General features: G+C 60.3%; 3 protein-coding genes across 3 annotated transcripts; 1 reads left to right on the forward strand and 2 right to left on the reverse strand.

Annotated features, from left to right (window-relative positions):
* Positions 1-150: 150 nt before the first annotated feature.
* On the forward strand, positions 151-3838 carry SCNM1 (sodium channel modifier 1; the record flags this gene model as incomplete). The annotated part of the gene is made up of 8 exons (XM_079329707.1): positions 151-292; positions 354-423; positions 1091-1179; positions 1723-1814; positions 2095-2180; positions 3066-3169; positions 3254-3380; positions 3662-3838. The coding sequence occupies 8 exons, from the start codon at positions 151-153 to the stop codon at positions 3759-3761; spliced, it is 810 nt and encodes a 269-aa protein (XP_079185833.1). The 3' UTR covers positions 3762-3838.
* A 344-nt stretch (positions 3839-4182) lies between these two features.
* On the reverse strand, positions 4183-12082 carry TMOD4 (tropomodulin 4). The gene is made up of 10 exons (XM_079329629.1): positions 11924-12082; positions 11050-11184; positions 10743-10899; positions 10019-10141; positions 8732-8821; positions 8512-8642; positions 8177-8284; positions 7550-7693; positions 6882-7026; positions 4183-4293 (listed from the first exon to the last, which is right to left on the reverse strand). The coding sequence occupies exons 2-10, from the start codon at positions 11170-11172 to the stop codon at positions 4271-4273; spliced, it is 1044 nt and encodes a 347-aa protein (XP_079185755.1). The 5' UTR covers positions 11173-11184; positions 11924-12082; the 3' UTR covers positions 4183-4270.
* Positions 12083-14391: 2309 nt separating this feature from the next.
* Positions 14392-20262, reverse strand: VPS72 (vacuolar protein sorting 72 homolog). The gene is made up of 6 exons (XM_079329643.1): positions 20089-20262; positions 18990-19142; positions 18798-18909; positions 17814-17993; positions 16264-16405; positions 14392-14934 (listed from the first exon to the last, which is right to left on the reverse strand). Exons 1-6 carry the CDS (start codon positions 20203-20205, stop codon positions 14571-14573), a joined length of 1068 nt encoding a protein of 355 aa, XP_079185769.1. The 5' UTR covers positions 20206-20262; the 3' UTR covers positions 14392-14570.
* Between the last annotated feature and the right edge of the window lie 610 nt (positions 20263-20872).

Here is a 20872-nt window from a genome sequence, read left to right on the forward strand (position 1 = left end):
CCCGCGGCTGAACTACACTCCCTTCATGCCGCGGGGCCGCGCTGAGCGCTCGCTGACTGGTCCTTTCCCCGCCGCACTGCCCGCTGGGAAGGGCTACCCGGAAGCGGCGGCGGCGGTTTGCCATGGTGATCGCGGCCTAGCCGTACCGCCATGTCCTTTAAGCGCGACGAGAGCGACCCGGGCCCGCTCGGGCGCTGCAGTGGGGCCGGGACCCCCCGGACCCTTCCCCGGACACCCCCCGGGCCCCCGCCTTGCCGGTGGTCCCCAGGGTCCCTTTGCCACGAGGGACAGGGTGAGGGTCAGTTTGGGGACAGTCGGGCCCTGGTGACCCGGGGTGTCCCTGCTGTCCCCAGAAGCGCCGCGTGCCGATCTGCTGGCGATCGCCATCCCCGAGGACGAGGCGCTGCTGCTGCGCGACGGCAGGTGAGGTGTCCCCGAGTGTCCCCAGGGTGTCCCCAGGTGTCCCCAAAGTGTCCTCAGGGTGTCCCCAGAGTGTCCCCAGGGTGTCCCCAGGGTGTCCCCAAAGTGTCCCCAGGGTGTCCCCAAGGTGTCCCCAAGGTGTCCCCAGAGTGTCCCAGTGTCCCCAAGGTGTCCCCAAAGTGTCCCCAAAGTGTCCCCTCAGTGTCCCCAGGGTGTCCCCAGGGTGTCCCCTCAGTGTCCCCTCAGTGTCCCCTCAATGTCCCCGTGTCCCCAGAGTGTCCCCTCAGTGTCCCCAGGGTGTCCCAGGGTGTCCCCTCAGTGTCCCCTCAATGTCCCCGTGTCCCCAGGGTGTCCCCTCAGTGTCCCCTCAGTGTCCCCTCAGTGTCCCCGTGTCCCCAGGCTGTCCCAGGGTGTCCCCTCAGTGTCCCCTCAGTGTCCCCAGGCTGTCCCCTCAGTGTCCCCAGGCTGTCCCCGTGTGTCCCCTCAGTGTCCCCTCAGTGTCCCCGTGTCCCCAGGCTGTCCCATGGTGTCCCCAGGCTGTCCCCGGGTGTCCCCTCAGTGTCCCCTCAGTGTCCCCTCAGTGTCCCCGTGTCCCCAGGCTGTCCCAGGGTGTCCCCAGGGTGTCCCCTCAGTGTCCCCTCAGTGTCCCTCAGTGTCCCCGTGTCCCCAGGCTGGCGTGCTCGCTGTGTCCCCAGCGGCCCGTGTGTGACACTCTGCAGACGCTGCTGCTGCACAGGGCGGGCAGGAAACACCTGGACAGTGAGTGCCCGTGTCACCTGTCCTGTCCCCGTGTCACCTGTCCTGTCCCTGTGTCTGTCCCTGTGTCACCTGTCCTGTCCCCGTGTCACCTGTCCTGTCCCTGTGTCTGTCCCTGTGTCACCTGTCCTGTCCCTGTGTCCCCATATCCCCAAACCCTTCTGTCCCCATCCCTCTGTCCCTGTCCCATGTCCCTGTCCCCTGTCCCTGTCCCCCTGTCCCCTGTCCCTGTCCCCATCCCTCTGTCCCTGTCCCCTGTCCCATGTCCCTGTCCCCTGTCCCTGTCCCCTGTCCCCTGTCCCCTGTCCTTGTCCCTAGCTGTCCCCTGTCCCTGTCCCCTGTCCCTGTCCCCTGTCCCCTGTCCTTGTCCCTAGCTGTCCCTGTCCCCTGTCCCATGTCCCTGTCCCCTGTCCCCTGTCCCTGTCCCCAGCTGTCCCTCTCTGTCCCTGTCCCTGTCTCTGTCCCCAGCTGTCCCTCTCTGTCCCTGTCCCCTGTCCCTGTCCCATGTCCCTGTCCCTGTCCCCAGCTGTCCCTCTCTGTCCCCAGACCTGCAGCGTTCCTACGGGCGGCCCCGCTGTCCCCAGGTGACCCCGCAGGGACCCCAGGTGACCCCGCAGGGCGTGTCCGCAGCTCTGCAGGTGGGTGTGACTTGGGCGGGGCGTGATCACAAGGGCGTGTCCCTGCGTGGGCGTGGCTTCATGGGCGTGTCCCTTTGTGGGCGTGGCCTCAGCGAGGGTATGTCCTTGTGTGGGCGTGGCCTCAGTGGGCGTGTCCCTTTGTGGGCGTGGCCTCAGCGGGGCGTGTCCCTTTGTGGGCGTGGCCTCGGGGCATGTCCCTTGGTGGGCGTGGCCTCAGCGGGCGTGTCCCTTTGTGGGCGTGGCCTCAGCGGGGCGTGTCCCTGTCCCCTGCTGTCCCCAGGCGCCCCTGCTGGCCCGGACGCGCCGCCTGACGCGCAGCGCGCTGCTGCCATCGGCCCCGTACAGCCCCTGCTGCAGGAAACCCGCGTGAGGGGAAACGGGAAATAATGGGGAAACACTGGGCAAATGGGGAATGGAAATGGGGAAATGGGGAAATGGAAATGGGGAAATGGGGGAAAATGGGGAAATGGAAATGGGGAAAATGGGAAATGGTAAATGGGGAAATGGGGGAAATGGGGAAATGGAAATGGGGAAATGGGGAAATGGAAATGGGGAAATGGGGGAAAATGGGGAAATGGAAATGGGGGAAAATGGGGAAATGGAAATGGGGGAAATGGGGAAATGGGGAAATGGAAATGGGGGGGAAATGGGGGAAAATGGGGAAATGGAAATGGGGAAAATGGGGAAATGGAAATGGGGGAAAATGGGGAAATGGAAATGGGGAAATGGGAAAATGGGGAAATGGAAATGGGAAAAATGGGGAAATGGAAATGGGGGGAAAATGGGGGAAACGGGGAGAAACATGGAAATGGGGGGAAAAACAAGGAAAAATGGAAAAAATGGGAAATGGGCAAAAAAAAGGGAAGATGGGGATAAGTGGGTAGAAATGGGGAAAAAAGGGAAAAGATGGGAAATGGGGGAGAAAATGGGGGAAAAAAGGGAGAAAACAGGGAGAAATGGGGGAAAATGTGGAAAAAACCAGGGAAACAGGGATAATACAGGGAAAAGTGAGGGCAAAATGGGAAAAGCAGGAAAAAATTGGGAAAAATGGGAAAAGGTGGGGAAGGGACCCAGGGGCAGCAGGGAAAGTTCTGGGATTGCCAGGAAAGGGGGTGGGAGGGGTGGGGACAAACTCTGGAATTCCTGGGATTTCCACAGGTGGGATGAGGAAAATTGGGGGAAAAAGCCACAAAATTCCCAGGAAATCTGGGAAATTTTTGAGATTCACCCCCTTTCCTTTCCCCCTGCCAGGACAAAGAGCCCCAGGATCCCTGGGATGATCCCAAAAAATTCCCAAACGCCGCCGGAGCCATCCCGGAATTCCGGGAATCCCGAAATCGCCGCACACAGAGAGGGTGAGACCCCCCTGAATTCCAGGGGGTTTTCCTGGGAATTCCCAACTCCTGGGATTGCCAGCAGCCCCTTCCTGGCTCCCCCAGGTGTTGCCAAGGAAAGGAAAGCAGGAAGGAAAGAGAATTCACAGAATTCCAAAGGGAATTCCCGGGATTCCGAAGGGCCGAGCCCGGAGCGGCTGCGAATCCTTCGGCACCACCTGCACCTGCGCAGGTGGGTGAAACTCTGGGAATTATGGAGGGGAAAAATCCCAAAAATATCCCCAAAAAATCCCCCCAAAAGATCACCCTTAAATTCTCCCAAAAAAATCCTGCTATAGGTGACAAATAACCTCCAAAAATACAAAAAAATGCGGTCAAAAGTTCCAAATCCGCTCCCAAAAAAATCTCGAAGGAATCCCGAAAAAATCCCCTAAAAATCTAAAAAAATTCCCAAGAAATCTCAAAAAATTCCCCCAAAAAATCCCAAAAATGCCCCCCAATTCCCTTTTCCAGCCAGGGCTGGCTCCAGGACTCTGCTGGGAATTGGCTCAAGGATGAAAACGCTGAGTTCGACTCCGACGAGGAGGAGCCGCCCCCTCTGCCACCCCCCTGACGTCCCCAAATGTCCCCAAGTGTCCCCAAATGTCCCCAAATACCCCCAGACACCCCAGAATAAAGTGGAATTTTTTTTTTAATTTTTAGGGATTTTTTGGTGAATTTTTGAGGATTTTTTTGTGGATTTTCGGGAGATGTTTTTGGGGGGGAAAGTTTTATGGAAATTTTGGGGTGTTTATTGGGGAATTTTTGAGGATTTTTTGGGGGAAATTTGGGGGATTTTATTTTTTATTTTGGATGAGTTTTCTGTGGGAATTTTGGCAGATTTTTGGGGGGAATTTGTGGAGATTTTGGGTGATTTTCTCAGGGAAATTTGGGTGATTTTTTTTAGATTTTTTTTTTTTATTATTATTTCTATGGCATTTTGGGGGGATTTATTTTTGACTTTTGGAGACTTCTTGGGGTTTCCATTCATTCCATTTTTCCAGTTCATTCCCAGTTTATTCACAGTTTATTCCCAGTTTAATCCCAGCAGTTCCTGAGCTCGGGGTGGGCACGGGGGAATTTTTAGGATTTCTTCTGTTGACGACCTGAGGGGAGAAAAAATGGGAGGGTCAGAGGTGGGACCCCAAATTCCTGCCCACGGGGACACTTGGGGACATTGAGAGCTCATTCCAAGGTGGGCTCAGCTCTGGGACCCCCAGTCCCCCTTTGGGGACACTTGGGGACACTGAGAGCTCATTCCAAGGTGGGCTCAGCTCTGGGACCCCCAGTCCCCCCTTGGGGACACTGAGAGCTCATTCCAAGGTGGGCTCAGCTCTGGGACCCCCAATCCCCCCCAGGTGACACTTGGGGACATTGTAGAGCTCATTCCAAGGTGGGCTCAGCTCTGGGACCCCCAAACCCCCTCAGGTGACACTTGGGGACCCTCCTGGAGCTCTTTTAAAGGCGCAACAGCCCAAAATTCCCCCCTGGTGACACCTGGGGACACTCAGGAGCTCGTGGTGAGGTGGGGCCAGCTCTGGGTGAGCCCTGCTGGGTGTCAGTGGCTGGCAGTGCCCCCTGGGGACACGTGGTGACAGTGGTGGCAGTGGTGGCAGTGGTGGCAGTGGTGGCAGTGATGGCAGTGGTGACAGTGGTGGCAGTGGTGGCAGCGGTGGCGGTGGTGGCGGTGGTGGTGGCAGTGGTGGTGGCAGTGGCAGTGGTGGCAGTGGTGGTGGCAGTGGTGGCGGTGGTGGCAGTGGCAGTGGTGGCAGTGGTGGCAGTGATGGCAGTGGTGGCAGTGGTGGCAGTGGTGGCAGTGGTGGCAGTGGCAGTGGTGGCAGCGGTGGCAGCGGTAGCAGTGGTGGTGGCAGCGGTGGCAGCGGTGGCAGTGGTGGCAGTGGTGGCAGTGGCAGTGGTGGCAGTGGTGGCAGTGACAGTGGTGGCAGTGGTGGCAGTGATGGCAGCGGTGGCAATGGTGGCAGTGGCAGTGGTGGCAGTGGTGGCAGTGGTGGCAGCGGTGGCAGCGGTGGCAGTGGTGGCAGTGGTGACGGTGGCAGCGGTGGCAGCGGTGGCAGCGGTGGCAGTGGTGGCAGTGGTGGCAGTGGCAGTGGTGGCAGCGGTGGCAGTGGTGGCAGCGGTGGCAGCGGTGGCAGTGGTGGCAGTGGTGGCAGCGGTGGCAGTGGTGGCAGTGGTGGCAGTGGCAGTGGTGGCAGTGGTGGCAGTGGCAGTGGTGGCAGTGGTGGCAGTGGTGGCAGCGGTGGCAGTGGTGGCAGTGGTGGCAGTGGTGGCAGTGACAGTGGTGGCAGTGGTGGCAGTGGTGGCAGTGGCAGTGGTGGCAGTGGTGGCAGTGATGGCAGTGGTGGCAGTGGTGGCAGTGGTGGCAGTGGCAGTGGTGGCAGCGGTGGCAGCGGTAGCAGTGGTGGCAGCGGTGGCAGCGGTGGCAGTGGTGGTGGCAGCGGTGGCAGCGGTGGCAGTGGTGGCAGTGGTGGCAGTGGTTGGCAGTGGTGGCAGTGGCAGTGGTGGCAGTGGTGGCAGTGACAGTGGTGGCAGTGGTGGCAGTGATGGCAGCGGTGGCAATGGTGGCAGTGGCAGTGGTGGCAGTGGTGGCAGTGGTGACAGTGGTGGCAGTGGTGGCAGTGGTGGCAGTGGTGGCAGTGGCAGTGGTGGCAGCGGTGGCAGTGGTGGCAGCGGTGGCAGCGGTGGCAGCGGTGGCAGTGGTGGCAGTGGTGGCAGCGGTGGCAGTGGTGGCAGTGGTGGCAGTGGTGGCAGTGGTGGCAGTGGTGGCAGTGGCAGTGGTGGCAGCGGTGGCAGTGGTGGCAGCGGTGGCAGTGGTGGCAGTGGTGGCAGTGGCAGCGGTGGCAGCGGTGGCAGTGGTGGCAGCGGTGGCAGCGGTGGCAGTGGTGGCAGCAGTGGCAGCGGTGGCAGTGGTGGCAGTGGTGGCAGTGGTGGCAGTGGTGGCAGTGACAGTGGTGGCAGTGGTGGCAGTGGCAGTGGTGGCAGTGGTGGCAGTGGTGGCAGTGGTGGCAGTGGTGGCAGTGGTGGCAGTGACAGTGGTGGCAGTGGTGGCAGTGGTGGCAGTGGTGGCAGTGGTGGCAGTGACAGTGGTGGCAGCAGTGGCAGCGGTGGCAGTGGTGGCAGTGGTGGCAGTGGTGGCAGTGGTGGCAGTGACAGTGGTGGCAGTGGTGGCAGTGGCAGTGGTGGCAGTGGTGGCAGTGGTGGCAGTGGTGGCAGTGACAGTGGTGGCAGTGGTGGCAGTGGCAGCGGTGGCAGTGGTGGCAGTGGTGGCAGTGGTGGCAGTGGTGGCAGTGACAGCGGTGGCAGTGGTGGCAGTGGTGGCAGTGGTGGCAGTGGTGGCAGTGGTGGCAGTGGTGGCAGTGACAGCGGTGGCAGCGGTGGCAGCGGTGGCAGCGGTGGCAGTGGTGGCAGCAGTGGCAGTGGTGGCAGTGGTGGCAGTGGTGGCAGTGGCAGTGGTGGCAGTGGTGGCAGTGACAGTGGTGGCAGTGGCAGTGGTGGCAGTGGTGGCAGTGGTGGCAGTGGTGGCAGTGGTGGCAGTGGCAGCGGTGGCAGTGGTGGCAGTGACAGTGGTGGCAGTGGCAGTGGTGGCAGTGGTGGCAGTGGTGGCAGTGGTGGCAGTGGTGGCAGTGGCAGCGGTGGCAGTGGTGGCAGTGACAGTGGTGGCAGTGGTGGCACTCACGCAGCTCGCTGTTGCGGGTCAGGGCGGCGGCTGCGCGCGCCCTGGGGCCCTGCAGGGTGAAGGTGTAACCCAGGCGCAGCAGGGACGGGCACTGCTCCAGCGTGGCTGCCATGGCCATCTCCACAGAGTCCCCAAAGCGCTGGCACTGCGTGGGGACATTGTCACTGTCAGTGTCACTGTCACAGCCCCCAGTGTCCCAGCATGGCTGCCATGGCCATCTCCACAGAGTCCCCAAAGCGCTGGCACTGCGTGGGGACATTGGCATTGTCACTGTCAGTGTCACTGTCACAGCCCCCAGTGTCCCAGCATGGCTGCCATGGCCATCTCCACAGAGTCCCCAAAGCGCTGGCACTGCAGGATTGGGGACAGTCAGGTCATTGTCACCTCCCTGGTGTCCCTCCTGTCCCCATCCCTGTCTCCATCCCTGTCCCCGTCCCCATGCCTGTCCCTTTCCCCTGTCACCTGGTTGTCCCTGCTGTCCCCATCCCTGTCCCCATTGTCACCTGGTTGTCCCTGCTGTCCCCATGCCTGTCCCTGTCCCCATTGTCACCTGGTTGTCCCTGCTGTCCCCATCCCTGTCCCCATTGTCACCTGGTTGTCCCTGCTGTCCCCATCCCTGTCCCTGTCACCTGGTTGTCCCTGCTGTCCCCATCCCTGTCCCCTGTCACCTGGTTGTCCACCCGCAGCTCGCTCAGGCTCTGGTTCTGCCCCACGGCCGCCAGCAGCCGCAGCATCCCCGCGCTGCTGATGAAATTGGACTCGAGGTTGAGGCTCTGCAGGCTGCGGTTCTGCTCCAGCATGGCGGCCACCGCCTGTGACAGCGCGGGGACAGCGTGGGGACAGTGTGGGGACACAGCAGGGACACCAGAGTGACACCACGGGGACATGGCAGGGACAGCACGGAGGTACCAGAGTGGCACCAAGGTCTCACTTCAGTGTCACTGCAGTGGCACCGTGGGGACACCACCCTTGGTGTCCTGGGGATGGGGAAATGGGCATGGGGTGGGGACTGTCCCCAAACTGATGGGGGACACTGGCAGGGACTGTCCCCAAATTGATGGGGGACACAGGCAGGGATTGTCCCCAAATTGATGGGGGACACTGGTAGGGATTGTCCCCAAACTTTCCAGGGATGTTTGAGGACCTTTAGGGACACAGGGACAAAACATGGGGAAACATTTGAGGACACGGGTGGGACTGTCCCCAACCTGTCCCGGGACCTTTGGGGACAGGGACACGGGGCAGGGACTGTCCCCAGCCCGTGTGGGGACATTTGGGGACACGTGGGGACTCACGTTGGCCACGAGGTCGTTGCTGCGCGTGGCCACCAGGCTGAGGCTGCGCACGTGGGTGTTGGACTTGATGGCCTCGCAGATGGCCTCGAGCGTGGGGACAGGGATGTCCTGGGGACAGATGGGGACACTGAGGTCACCAAGGAGCTGAGGTGGGACCTGCCACTTTGGGGACATTCTGGGGACAAGGACAACCCCCCTGGATGGCACCCGATACCCTGACACCATCTGGGGACACCTTGGGGACAGCAACCACCCTCTTGGGGACACCCCAGGGTGGCACACACCCCCTGGGGAGCCTTGGGGACACCTTGGGGACAGTGTCAGCACGGTGTCACCTTGATGTTGTTGAGGTTGACGTCCTGCAGCTCGGGGTCGTTGTTCTGCAGCCGCTGCAGCGTCTCGGCCACGTCCGTGGGGTTTGGGGGCTCGTCCGGTACCGGGCGGTACCGGTCTGGCTGCACCACACCTGGGAGGGGACAGCGTGGGGACAGCGTGGGGACAGTGTAGGGACACCACAGGGACACCAGGCCTGTCCCCTGCCCCTTTGTCACTCACTGTTGATGCCCTCGGTGTTGGAGATGTTCCCGCTGCAGATGGCATCGTAGTACTGCTTGTTACTCATCAGCGTGTACATGCCCAGGATGGCTGTGGGGACACGGGGACAGCAGGTGACATAGGGGACACTGGGGACATTGGGGACATGGGGACACTGGGGATAATGTGGGTGACACAGGGACAGGGGTGTGACACAGCAATGGGGGTGACAGGTATGTGACACTCAGGTGAGTGACACTCAAGTGTGTGACACAGGGACAGATGTGACAGGTGTGTGACACTCAGGGACAGATGTGACACTCAGGTGTGTGACACTCAGGTGTCCCCTCCCCGTGTGACACACGGTGGCCCTCGGGGACAGCGTTACCCTCGGCCCTTCCTGGTGCCGCTCCCGGCCCCGCGGGGATCCCGGCCTGCGCAGAACGGCCTCGTTCCCATGGATCCCATGGAAACCCAGGGAGATCCCACAGGTCCCACCCATGGAAATCCCACAGATCCCATCCCATGGAAATCCCACAGATCCCAACCCCATGGAAATCCCACAGATCCCATCCCATGGAAATCCCACAGATCACACCCCATGGAAATCCCACAGATCCCATCCCATGGAAATTCCATCCCACCCCATGGAAATCCCACAGATCCCATCCCATGGAAATCCCACAGATCCCAACCCCATGGAAATCCCACAGATCCCAACCCCATGGAAATCCCACAGATCACACCCCATGGAAATCCCACAGATCCCATCCCATGGAAATCCCACAGATCCCACCCTATGGAAATCCCACAGATCCCATCCCATGGAAATCCCACAGATCCCAACCCCATGGAAATCCCACAGGTCCCACCCCATGGAAATCCCACAGATCCCAACCCCATGGAAATCCCACAGATCCCATCCCATGGAAATTCCATCCCACCCCATGGAAATCCCACAGATCCCACCTCATGGAAATCCCATTCATTCCATCCCATCCCCATCAGATCTCATACCCATCCCCAATCCCATTCCCAATCCCTTTCCCATTCCCAGTCCCACCCACACCCACCGGTGATGTCGCACATCCCAATCCCATTCCTGATCCCATTCCTGATTCCAATCCCATTCCCGATCCCGTTCCCATCCCCATTCCCGTTCCCATCCCCATTCCCATCCCCATTCCCATCCCCGTTCCCATCCCCATTCCCATCCCCGTTCCCATCCCCATTCCCGTTCCCGTTCCCATCCCCGTTCCCATCCCCATCCCCATCCCCGTTCCCGGTCCCGTTCCCGGTCCCACCCACCGGCGATGTCGCACATCTCAGCCTCGGTGGCGTTGGCCAGCGCCTCCTCCAGCTCCGGCTCCAGCGTCACCTGCTCCTCCCGCGGCAGCTCCGGCGCCGCGCTCTTGGGGACAAACGGCTTCCCTGGGGACAGGGACAGGGACATGGGGACAAACGGCTTCCCTGGGGACAGGGACAGGGACATGGGGACAGGGACAGGGGGCAAACGGCTTCCCTGGGGACAAGGACAGGGACATGGGGACAGGGACAGGGGGCAAACGGCTTCCCTGGGGACAGGGACATGGGACGTGAGGATATTGAGACTGGCACTGCTGGGGGGTGACACTGCCAGGGGCTGTGACCATCCCGAGGGTGACAGTGCCAGGGCTGGTGGCCATACCCGGGGCTGGCACTGCGGGGGGGTGACACTGGTGTCACTGCCAGGGCCGGTGGCCGTGCCCGGGGCTGGCACTGCGGGAGGGTGACACTGGTGTCACTACCAGGGCCGGTGGCCGTGCCCGGGGCTGGCACTGCGGGGGGGTGACACTGGTGTCACTGCCAGGGCCGGTGGCCGTGCCCGGGGCTGGCGGGAGCCCAGCTCGCCCAGGACACCCGAGCCGCTGGCGAGGCCGAGCTAAATATACCCGAGCCTGGGGCCCGGTCCCCTCAGTGTCCCCAGGCTGTCCCCAGCCTGTGTCCAGCCCATCCCCACTCTGTCCCTGGGTGTCCCCAGGTGTCCCCAGACCTTTTTTCTCGCCGGTGAAGGGCACGAGGTCCTGGCGCTCCTCGGCCTCCAGCGCCTGCCGCTCCAGGTGCTGCAGCAGCGCCTCCCGGTCCAGGGGTCCCGTGGGGCTCTTGTGGGTCTGGTCCCGCTGGCGCAGCCCCGCGGGCAGCAGCACGTTCTGGGGACACCGCCCGTGTCACCGCCCTGTCACCACCGCCCTGTCACCGCCCTGTCACCGCCCGTGTCACCGCCCTGTCACCACCGCCCTGTCACCGCCCTGTCACCGCCCGTGTCACCGCCCTGTCACCGCCCGTGTCCCCGTGCCCACCTCGGGGTCCATCTCAGCCAGCTCGGCGTCCAGCTGCGCCAGCTCCTCCGGCGACAGCTCCTGCAGGATTTTGTCCTCGTCGATGTCGCGATACTTCTCCAGCTCCTGCCGGTACGGCGTCATGGCCGCGGGGACCTGGGGACAGCGTGGTGGCACCGATGGGGACAGCGGGACACGGGGGAACAGCGCGGGACATGTGGGGACACGGGGGGACAGCGGGGTGGCACTGGGGACACGGGGACACACGGGTGGCACGGCTGCGGAGAGCGGGAGTGGCACCGCTGGGGACAGCAGGGGAAACGAGAGGACAGGGAGGTGGCATCGCGGGGGACACGAGGGGACACGGAGGGACAACGGGGTGGCACTGCTGGGGACACCGCGGGACACGGGGCAACCTCTCTGTGCCACTTCTGGGGACACGGGGTGACAGCGGGGGTGCCACCCCCTGGGGACACCGGGGGACCCCTGTGCAGGGCCAGCGCTTGGGGACACCGAGCACAACCCCACCAAAAGCGTCCCCAGATATTGTCCCCAACCTCTGTCACCTCCCAGGGTCACATCTCGCTCTGTCCCCTCCCCCCAATTCCTGAGTCCCCCCCCAAAATTCCAGCCCCCCCTCGGGGGAGGTGACAGGAGGGACAAACCGCGGCGTCCCCAAATGTCGCGACCCCACAGTCGCCACCCCGCGGTGTCCCCAGAGCGGGGGGTGGGGACACACCTGCCCCGCCCCACCCCCCTCGGAGCGTGGGAATTCCTTTGGGAAGCGGCTCCGGGATCCCGCAAAGCCCAAAATCCCAAAATTCTGAGGGGGAGGAGGGGGGAGGTGACACGGCCGCCACCCCTTGGGGACAAGGCGGGGACAGCGCGCCCGTACCTGGGGCCGATCCCAAACGCCGGCGCTGATCCTAAAGCTGCGGGGTGGATCCCAAAGCGGATCCCAAGAGCCGGCGCTGATCCCGCAGCCCCACGGGCGATCCCAAAGCTGATCCCACGAGCCGGGGCCGATCCCAAAGCTGATCCCACGAGCCGGGGCCGATCCCAAAGCTGATCCCGAGAGCCGGGGCCGATCCCAAAGCTGATCCCAAGAGCCGGGGCCGATCCCAAAGCTGCGGGGCCGCGCGGGGCATGAGATCAGCGCTTTATTCGGGCCGGCAGGGGCGGACCCGGGACAGGCCCTTATCGGGAACGGGGGGGCCCCGCCCGGCCCCAAAACCCGCCGGGCCGAAGGGACAGCGGCTCCTGCCCCAACCCTAAAAACCCTGTACGACTCTGACCCCAAAAACCGCCGGCATTCTCCGAAATCTTATCAATCCTACAAAGCTCCGACCCCAGAAAGCAGCAGGGCAAAGGGACAGCGGCTCCTGCCCCAGTCCCATAAACCCAGCAAGTCTCTGACCCCAAAAACCTTCCCAAATCCTAGAAACCCTACAGAGCTCCAGGACACCCCCCGTGTTTTGGGGTGTCCCCAAAGCTGTTAGACTATTTTATTTTTGAGGGGGGGCTTTGGGAGTTTTTAATAGTTTTTTGGAGGAAGGTTGTTTTTTGGGGGTTTTAAAGTGGAATTTTGGGGTTTATGGGTTTTTTTTTTTAGTTTGGGGTTCTTTTGTGGTGTTTAAAGGGGTTTGGGTTGCATTGGAGGGTTTTTAAGGTTGTTTTGGGTATTTTTTAGAGATTTTTAAATGTTTTTCGAGGATTTTTTTTTTAGGGTTTTTTTTAGTGGGTTTTTGAGGGTTTGAGTGGTTTTTGTGGGGCTTGGTTTTGGGGGATTTTTTTGGCAAAAGTTTGTACTTTTGCGGGTTTTTGCATCTGCATGCTTTTTTTTGTTTCTTTTTTTTTTTTTTTTTCCTTTTCCCGTATTTCCACCCCCCCAATATTTCCTCCATTATTTTGGGGTGTCCACCCCTAAGTCCCAAATTTGGGGAGGTGAAGGGGTTTGGACACCCCAAATGGGGTTTGGGGGAGCTGGGAATGAATTTTGTAGAGTCTTCTGAAAAAAGGGATCCCGTAAAGTTTATTTTAGGATTTTTCTGGGAAAAGGGATCCCATAAACCGTTTGTTTATTGTAGGGTGTCCTGGAAAATAAAGGGTTTATGAACTTTATTGCAGGAAAAGGAGCTCCCATCCCATATTTTCTGTAGGATTTCCAGGGAAAATGGGCTCACACACCCCATTTTTGTGGGATTTCCCATCACCCCACACAAACCAACACCCAACTTCACTTTATTCCCTCTTCCAACACTCCTGGTGAACAGTGACCCCACCAAAAAAATATCACTTGGGGTAACCCCATATCCCTAAATCCCAAACCCCACAAACCCAACATCCCAAATCCCAAAATCTCAATATCCCAAAATCCAGGATGTCAGGCACTGGGGATGCTCTGATGACGATTTTCTGCCTTTTTGGATGGAAGACCCTCAACAAAACCATCATTGGGGATGACACCATCTCCCAACACCCCAAATACTAAAATCCTAAAACCTGAAACCCCAAAATCCCAATACTCCAGCATCCCAATATCCCAGGATTTCAGGAACTGGGAACTCTTTGGTGATGATTTTCTGCCATTTTGGATGGAGCCCCACACAAAACCATCACTGGGGATGACGCCATCTCCCAACATGCCAAATCCTGAAATCCCAAAATCCCAACACCCCAAATCCCAATATCCCAGGATTTCAGGAACTGGGAACTCTTTGTTTGGTGACGATTTTTTGCCATTTTGGATGGAGCCCCACAACAAAACCATCGTTGGGGATGACGCCATATCCTGATATCCCAACACCCCAAATCCCAAATCCTGGAACACTGGGCATGCTCTGTTTGATGATGATTTTCTGCCACTTTAGATGGAACCCCACAATAAATCCATCACCACCATCAATCCCAAACCCCAAATCCCAACACCCCAAATCCCAGGTGTCGGGCACTGGACAGGCTCTGCTTGATGACAATTTTCTGCCGTTTCGGATGGAATCCCACAACAAAACCATCACCACCATCAATCCCAAATCCCAACACCCCAAAATGGCAGGATGTCAGGTGCTGGGCAGGCTCTGCTTGATGACAATTTTCTGCCATATTGGATGGAATCCCACAACAAAACCATCACCACCATCAATCCCAAACCCCAAATCCCAACACCCCAAAATGGCAGGATGTCAGGCGCTGGGCAGGCTCTGCTTGATGACAATTTTCTGCCATATTGGATGGAATCCCACAACAAATCCATCATCACCATCAATCCCAAACCCCAAATCCCAACACCCCAAATCCCAGGTGTCGGGCACTGGACAGGCTCTGCTTGATGACAATTTTCTGCCATATTGGATGGAATCCCACAATAAATCCATCATCACCATCAATCCCAAATCCCAACACCCCAAAATGGCAGGATGTCGGGCGCTGGGCAGGCTCTGCTTGATGACAATTTTCTACCATATTGGATGGAATCCCACAATAAATCCATCATCACCACCAATCCCAAACCCCAAATCCCAACACCCCAAAATGGCAGGATGTCAGGCACTGGGCAGGCTCTGCTTGATGACGATCTTCTGTCGGCCGGGGCGCGCGGCGCCGTCCCCGGGCGCGGCCATGGCGGCGGCGGCGGCGCTGGGCAGCCCGTGCGCGGTGATGTACTTGCGGTAGGCCTCGCGGATGATGCGGAAGGCGCGGGCGTTGGAGTAGGGGATGTCGGTGATGGGGTCCCGGTAGAGCGCCGGCCGGTGCGTCACCGGGCACAGCTCCCGCGCCGGCAGCCGCGGCGCTTTGCTGCGCGGGAAGCAGCGCTCGAAGGTGGCGTCGTCGCTGAAGGAGATGAAGGTGCGCGAGCATTTCCCCGGGGACGGCGGGGCCGGCGCGGGGTGAGAGTCGGGGTCCAGCCTGGAACGGGGACAGGATGGGCTGGGGAAATCCTCCGGCTGCACCGCGGGGTTGGGGTCACCAAACTGGGATCCCAGTGGGGTGTGGGGTGGTGAACAAAAACTGAAACTGCAAAGTGGAAGCCAAGGTGGTGCCCAAACACTGGGATCCCAATGGGGTGTGGGGTGCCAGGGTGGTGAACAAAATCTGGCACTGCAATGGGGTTTGGGGGTCTCAAAAACTGAAACTGCAAAGGGGAATCTGGGGTCTCAAAAACTGACACTCCAATGGGGTTTGGGGGTCTCAAAAACTGACACTGCAAAGGGATTTGGGGGTCTCAAAAACTGACACTCCAATGGGGTTTGGGGGTCTCAAAAACTGACACTGCAAAGGGATTCAGGGTCTCAAAAACTGAAACTCCAAAAGGGAATTTGGGATGCCAAGGTGGTGCCCAAAAACTGTGATTCCAATGGGGTGTGGGGTGCCAGGTGGTGAACAAAATCTGGCACTGCAATGGGGTTTGGGGGTCTCAAATACTGACACTGCAAAGGGATTCAGGGGTCTCAAAAACTGAAACTCCAAAGGGGAATCTGGGGTCTCAAAAACTGACACTCCAATGGGGTTTGGGGTGCCAGGGTGGTGAACAAAAACTGACACTCCAATGGGGTTTGGGGGTCTCAAAAACTGACACTCCAATGAGGTTTGGGGGTCTCAAAAACTGACACTCCAATGAGGTTTGGGGGTCTCAAAAACTGACACTCCAATGGGGTTTGGGGGTCTCAAAAACTGACACTCCAATGAGGTTTGGGGGTCTCAAAAACTGAAACTCCAAATAGGAATTTGGGGGTCTCAAAATCCGTGATTCCAAAGGGATTTGGGGGGTCTCAAAAACTGTGACTCCAAAGGGGAATTTGGGATGCCAAGGTGACAAAAACTGTGACTCCATTGGGGTGAGGGGTGCCAGGGTGATGAACAAAAACTGACACTCCAAAGGGATTTGGGGGTCTCAAAAACTGACACTCCAATGGGGTTTGGGGGTCTCAAAAACTGACACAACAAAGGGGTTTGGGGGGGGTCTCAAAACCCGTGACTCTTATTCCCATAGGATTTGGGGGTTCCAAGGTGATGCTCAAAAAATGCCTTTCCCACGGGATTTGGGGTCCAAAACTTGTTTTTCCCACAGGATTTGGGGGCTCCAAAGTGCTTTTCCCTCCCCAAACTGAAACAGACCCAAGGCACAACCCCAGGTTGGCATCCAGCACCCAAGCCCACCCCCCAGACTGGAGATGTGGGGTGCTGCCCACGGCCTCTGGAGCAGCCCCAGGGGGATGTGGCTCTGGGGGCACTCACCCCTCGACGTCCACGGGCTCGTCGCGGCCGGGCTCGGGCAGCAGGGGCATGGTGAGGGACCAGTACCGGATCACGGGCCCCACGAGCTTCCTCTTCTTCTGCACCTGCTTCTTCTTGTCAGCCTCCAGCCGCTCGTAGTTCTCTGGGGCAGGGCCACGTCAGGGGGGTGCTGCTCCCAGGGACACTCCCTGTTCCATTCCCAGGGACACTCCCTGCCCCACTGCTGCTGTCCCTGTCCCATTCCCAGTGTCCCTGCCCCACTGCTGCTGTCCCTGTCCCATTCCCAGGGACACTCCCTGCCCTGTTCCTGCTGTCCCTGTCCCATTCCCAGTGTCCCTGCCCCACTGCTGCTGCCCCTGTCCCATTCCCAGGGACACTCCCTGCCCTGTTCCTGCTGCCCCTGTCCCATTCCCAGGGACACTCCCTGCCCCACTGCTGCTGCCCCTGTCCCATTCCCAGGGACACTCCCTGCCCCACTGCTGCTGCCCCTGTCCCATTCCCAGGGACACTCCCTGCCCCACTGCTGCTGTCCCTGTCCCATTCCCAGTGTCCCTGCCCCACTGCTGCTGTCCCTGTCCCATTCCCAGTGTCCCTGCCCCACTCCTGCTGTCCCTGTCCCATTCCCAGGGACACTCCCTGCCCCACTCCTGCTGCCCTGTCCCATTCCCAGGGACACTCCCTGCCCCACTCCTGCTGCCCCTGTCCCATTCCCAGGGACACTCCCTGCCCCACTCCTGCTGCCCCTGTCCCATTCCCAGGGACACTCCCTGCCCCACTCCTGCTGCCCTGCTGCCACTCCCAGTGTCCCTGCCCCACTCCTGCTACCCTGCTGCCATTCCTGCTGCCCTGGTGCCATTCCCAGTGTCCCTGTCCCATTCCTGCTGTCTCTGTCCCATTCCCAGCCCCTCTCCCAGTATCCCAGCCCCATTCCCAGTATCCCAGCCCCACTCCCAGTATCCCAGCCCCACTCCCAGTATCCCAGCCCCACTCCCAGTATCCCAGCCCCTCTCCCAGTGTTCCTGTCCCATTCCCAGCCCCACTCCCAGTATCCCAGCCCCACTCCCAGTATCCCAGCCCCATTCCCAGTGTCCCAGCCCCATTCCCAGTGTCCCAGCCCTTCTCCCAGTATCCCAGCCCCATTCCCAGTATCCCAGCCCCACTCCCAGTATCCCAGCCCCACTCCCAGTATCCCAGCCCCTCTCCCAGTGTCCCTGTCCCATTCCCAGCCCCTCTCCCAGTATCCCAGCCCCATTCCCAGTATCCCAGCCCCACTCCCAGTATCCCAGCCCCACTCCCAGTATCCCAGCCCCACTCCCAGTATCCCAGCCCCTCTCCCAGTGTCCCTGTCCCATTCCCAGCCCCTCTCCCAGTATCCCAGCCCCTCTCCCAGTGTCCCTGTCCCATTCCCAGCCCCTCTCCCAGTATCCCAGCCCCTCTCCCAGTGTCCCTGTCCCATTCCCAGCCCCTCTCCCAGTATCCCAGCCCCTCTCCCAGTGTTCCTGTCCCATTCCCAGCCCCACTCCCAGTATCCCAGCCCCTCTCCTGCTCACCCAGGGAGCGCAGGTTGATCTCCTCAGTGATCTTGGCCTCCTCCAGCAGCTCCTCCTGGGTCAGGGGCCTCTCGTAGCTGGTGCCTCCCTTTTTCCTCTTGGATTGCACCTGGCGCTCCTGGAGCCGCAGGAACGTCTGCCGGGTGTGCTCCGTGGTGGATTGCCTCATGTGCTTCCTGCCTGGAGGGACACTGGATCAGCTGGGAGCTCCCATGGGATCACCTAGAGATCCCTGAGATCCTGATCCTGACCCAGAGAGCCCCTGGAGAACCAAGAGTTCTCCCATGGGATCCCATTTTTAGGGAATGTCTGCCGGGTGTGCTCCGTGGTGGATTGCCTCATGTGCTTCCTGCCTGCAGGGACACTGGATCAGCCATGGGACCCTGGGAATGCTCCCATGGGATCCCAGAGATCCTGATCCTGACCCAGAGAGCCCCTGGAGAACCAAGAGTACTCCCATGGAATCCCCAGGATCATGATCCCAACCCCTGGAGAACCAGGAGTTCTCCCATGGGTTCCTGTTCCCAATTCCTGCATCATAAGTAGATCCTTGGGATCCCATTCCCATCCCAGCTGGGATCACCAGGAGATCCCTGAGATCTCAATTCCAACCCCTGGAGCACCAGCAATTCCCCCCAAAGAGTTCTGCTCCCTACCCCTGGATCATCAGCAGATCCCTGGGATCTCGTTTCCGACCCGTGGAACACCAGAATTCTCCCAGAGGTTCTCATTTCCATCTGGGATCACCAGGAGATCCCTGGGATCCCATTCCCACCCCCTGGAGCACCAGGTGTTCTCCCATGGGATCCTGTTGCCACCCATTGCATCACCAGGAGATCCCTGAGATCCCATTCCCATCCCAGCTGGGATCACCACCAGATCCCACTGCCACCCCCTGGAGCACCAGCAGCTCTCCAGAAAGGATCCCACTCCCCCACGGGATTACCAAGACGCTGCTCCCACCCCTCCCCACCCCACACTCACTGTCTCCCACATCCTCCTGCAGCTCCAGGGGCAGGGATTTCACCTCCCTGCTCTTCTGGGCTCCTCCCCGCGGCCCCTCCGCCTTCTTGGCCCGCAGGCTCTTGAGCGGCTCCTGCAGGACACAGAGGCAGAGTCAAGCCTCGGGGGATGGGCCGGGCGGGTTTTCCCGGAGAAGCCCCGCGGGGTCGGTACCCGGTAAGCCTTGGTGAGGACGCGGCGGCGGCGCCGGGGCTCGGCCTCGTCCTGCTCCGAGCCCGGCTCGTCGCCCTCGTCGATGTCGAAGTCCGAGTCCACCTCGTCATCGCTGTCCGAGTGCTCGCCGCGGTACTCGTCATCCCCGGACTCCTGTGGGATGGGGGATTGGGGATAATTGAGCCCCACTGAGGGATCCATTGTCCCCAAAATCCTGTGGGATACAGGGGTGGATCCCCCGCAGACTCCCTGGGTAACTCCCCTTAATAACATAACTCTGTGTGCAATATGGGATCGCTCACCCCACACACCCAAATGAGGGGATCCATGGACACATTATCCCGGAATATCACAGGGATGGATCCCCCCAGACTCCCTGGGTAACTCCCCTTGATAACATAACTCTGTGTGCAATATGGGATCGCTCACCCCACGCACCCAAATGAGGGGATCCATGGACACATTATCCCGGAACCCCACGGGGATGGATCACCCCAGACTCCCTGGATAACTCCCGTTATCCCTGGATTCCTGTGCAATATGGGATCGCTCACCCCACGCACCCAAATGAGGGGATCCATGGACCCGTTATCCCGGAATATCACAGGGATGGATCCCCCCAGACTCCCTGGGTAACTCCCCTTAATAACATAACTCTGTGTGCAATATGGGATCGCTCACCCCACACACCCAAATGAGGGGATCCATGGACACGTTATCCCGGAATATCACAGGGATGGATCCCCTGCAGACTCCTTGGATAACTCCCCGTTATCCCTGGATTCCTGTGCAATATGGGATCGCTCACCCCACGCACCCATCTGAGGGGATCCATGGACACGTTATCCCGGAATCCCACCGGGATGGATCACCCGGGGGATCCCACGGATCCTCATTCCCTGGATATCCCCACATCCCCAACACCCCCCCGTTCCCCGGATAACACCCCAATTCCCCTCAAACCCCCGCTCGGGACCCTCAGCCTCCCTCGGCCCCGCTCCCCTCCCTCCCCTCAGAGCGGGCCCGCTCCGCCGCCGCTGCCGCCGCCTTCCCGGCGGGCTCGTTCCCCCTCCCGCCGCGCGCTCCCGCCGCCGCTCGCCTCGTTGAAGCCGCCGTAGGTGGTCTGGTAGAACTCGTCCTCCTCCTCGGCCTGGAGCAGCCCCGAGAGGCGATTCCCGGCCGTGCGGCGCGGGGCGCGGCCCTCGGCCAGGCTCATGTCGGCGCTCGGCTGAGCCGCCTGCGCAGCGCGAGAGAGAGAGAGAGAGAGCGCCGAGAGATCGATCGATGGGCGGCGACAGCGACACGGCGCGGGGAACGGGGAACTGCGGGTGACGTCACTGCGGGTGACGTCACTGCGGGTGACGTCATTGCGTGGGTGATGTCATGGGATGGGTATCAGGAGTTGGGTGTGCCCTGTGACATCATGTGAGCAGTGACATCATGGAGTGTGTGGTTTACATGTACGCTCTGTGACACAACAAGGTGAGGCATGGCTCTGATGTCATAGCAGCAGCATGACGTCACAGGATGGGCATGTGTGTGCTCTGTGACAAGGCTCCCATGACGTCACTGCTGGGGGGTGTAGCACATAACGGTGCTGCTCTCTGACATAATTTATCATTGTGTTAATGTGACGTCAGCGATAAACATGACGTCACTTCGCCCATCACGTGACACCCGGGGGGGGGCGAATCCAAACGGGAAGAGGGGCGGCGCCGCTGCTTGAGCTGCGCATGCGCCGTGCGGGCCCGTTCGCGTGGCTCCCGCTCCCCCATCGCCCGCGGCCGCGTGGGGCGCTCGGCGAGGGGCGGGGCTGAGCGCTGAAAGGGGCGGGGCTCAGCATAAACCGGGGCGCGCCCACGCGTGATTGGTGGGGTTAAGCA

This window comes from Erithacus rubecula (assembly GCF_903797595.1).
Source record: "Erithacus rubecula genome assembly, contig: SUPER_33_unloc_1, whole genome shotgun sequence".
NCBI lineage: Eukaryota > Metazoa > Chordata > Aves > Passeriformes > Muscicapidae > Erithacus > Erithacus rubecula.

Coding starts and splice junctions, on each gene's coding strand:
- TMOD4 (XM_079329629.1), bottom strand. CDS start 11,172: ATGACGCCGTACCGGCAGGAGCTGGAGAAGTATCGCGACATCGACGAG. Junction 8,285..8,511: donor TCAACCTCAACAACATCAAG/GTGACACCGTGC, acceptor ATCTGTCCCCAG/GACATCCCTGTCCCCACGCT. Junction 7,027..7,549: donor AGCTGCGGGTGGACAACCAG/GTGACAGGGGAC, acceptor GTCCCCACGCAG/TGCCAGCGCTTTGGGGACTC.
- VPS72 (XM_079329643.1), bottom strand. CDS start 20,205: ATGAGCCTGGCCGAGGGCCGCGCCCCGCGCCGCACGGCCGGGAATCGC. Junction 18,910..18,989: donor TCCTCACCAAGGCTTACCGG/GTACCGACCCCG, acceptor TGTGTCCTGCAG/GAGCCGCTCAAGAGCCTGCG. Junction 14,935..16,263: donor GAGCCCGTGGACGTCGAGGG/GTGAGTGCCCCC, acceptor TCCCCGTTCCAG/GCTGGACCCCGACTCTCACC.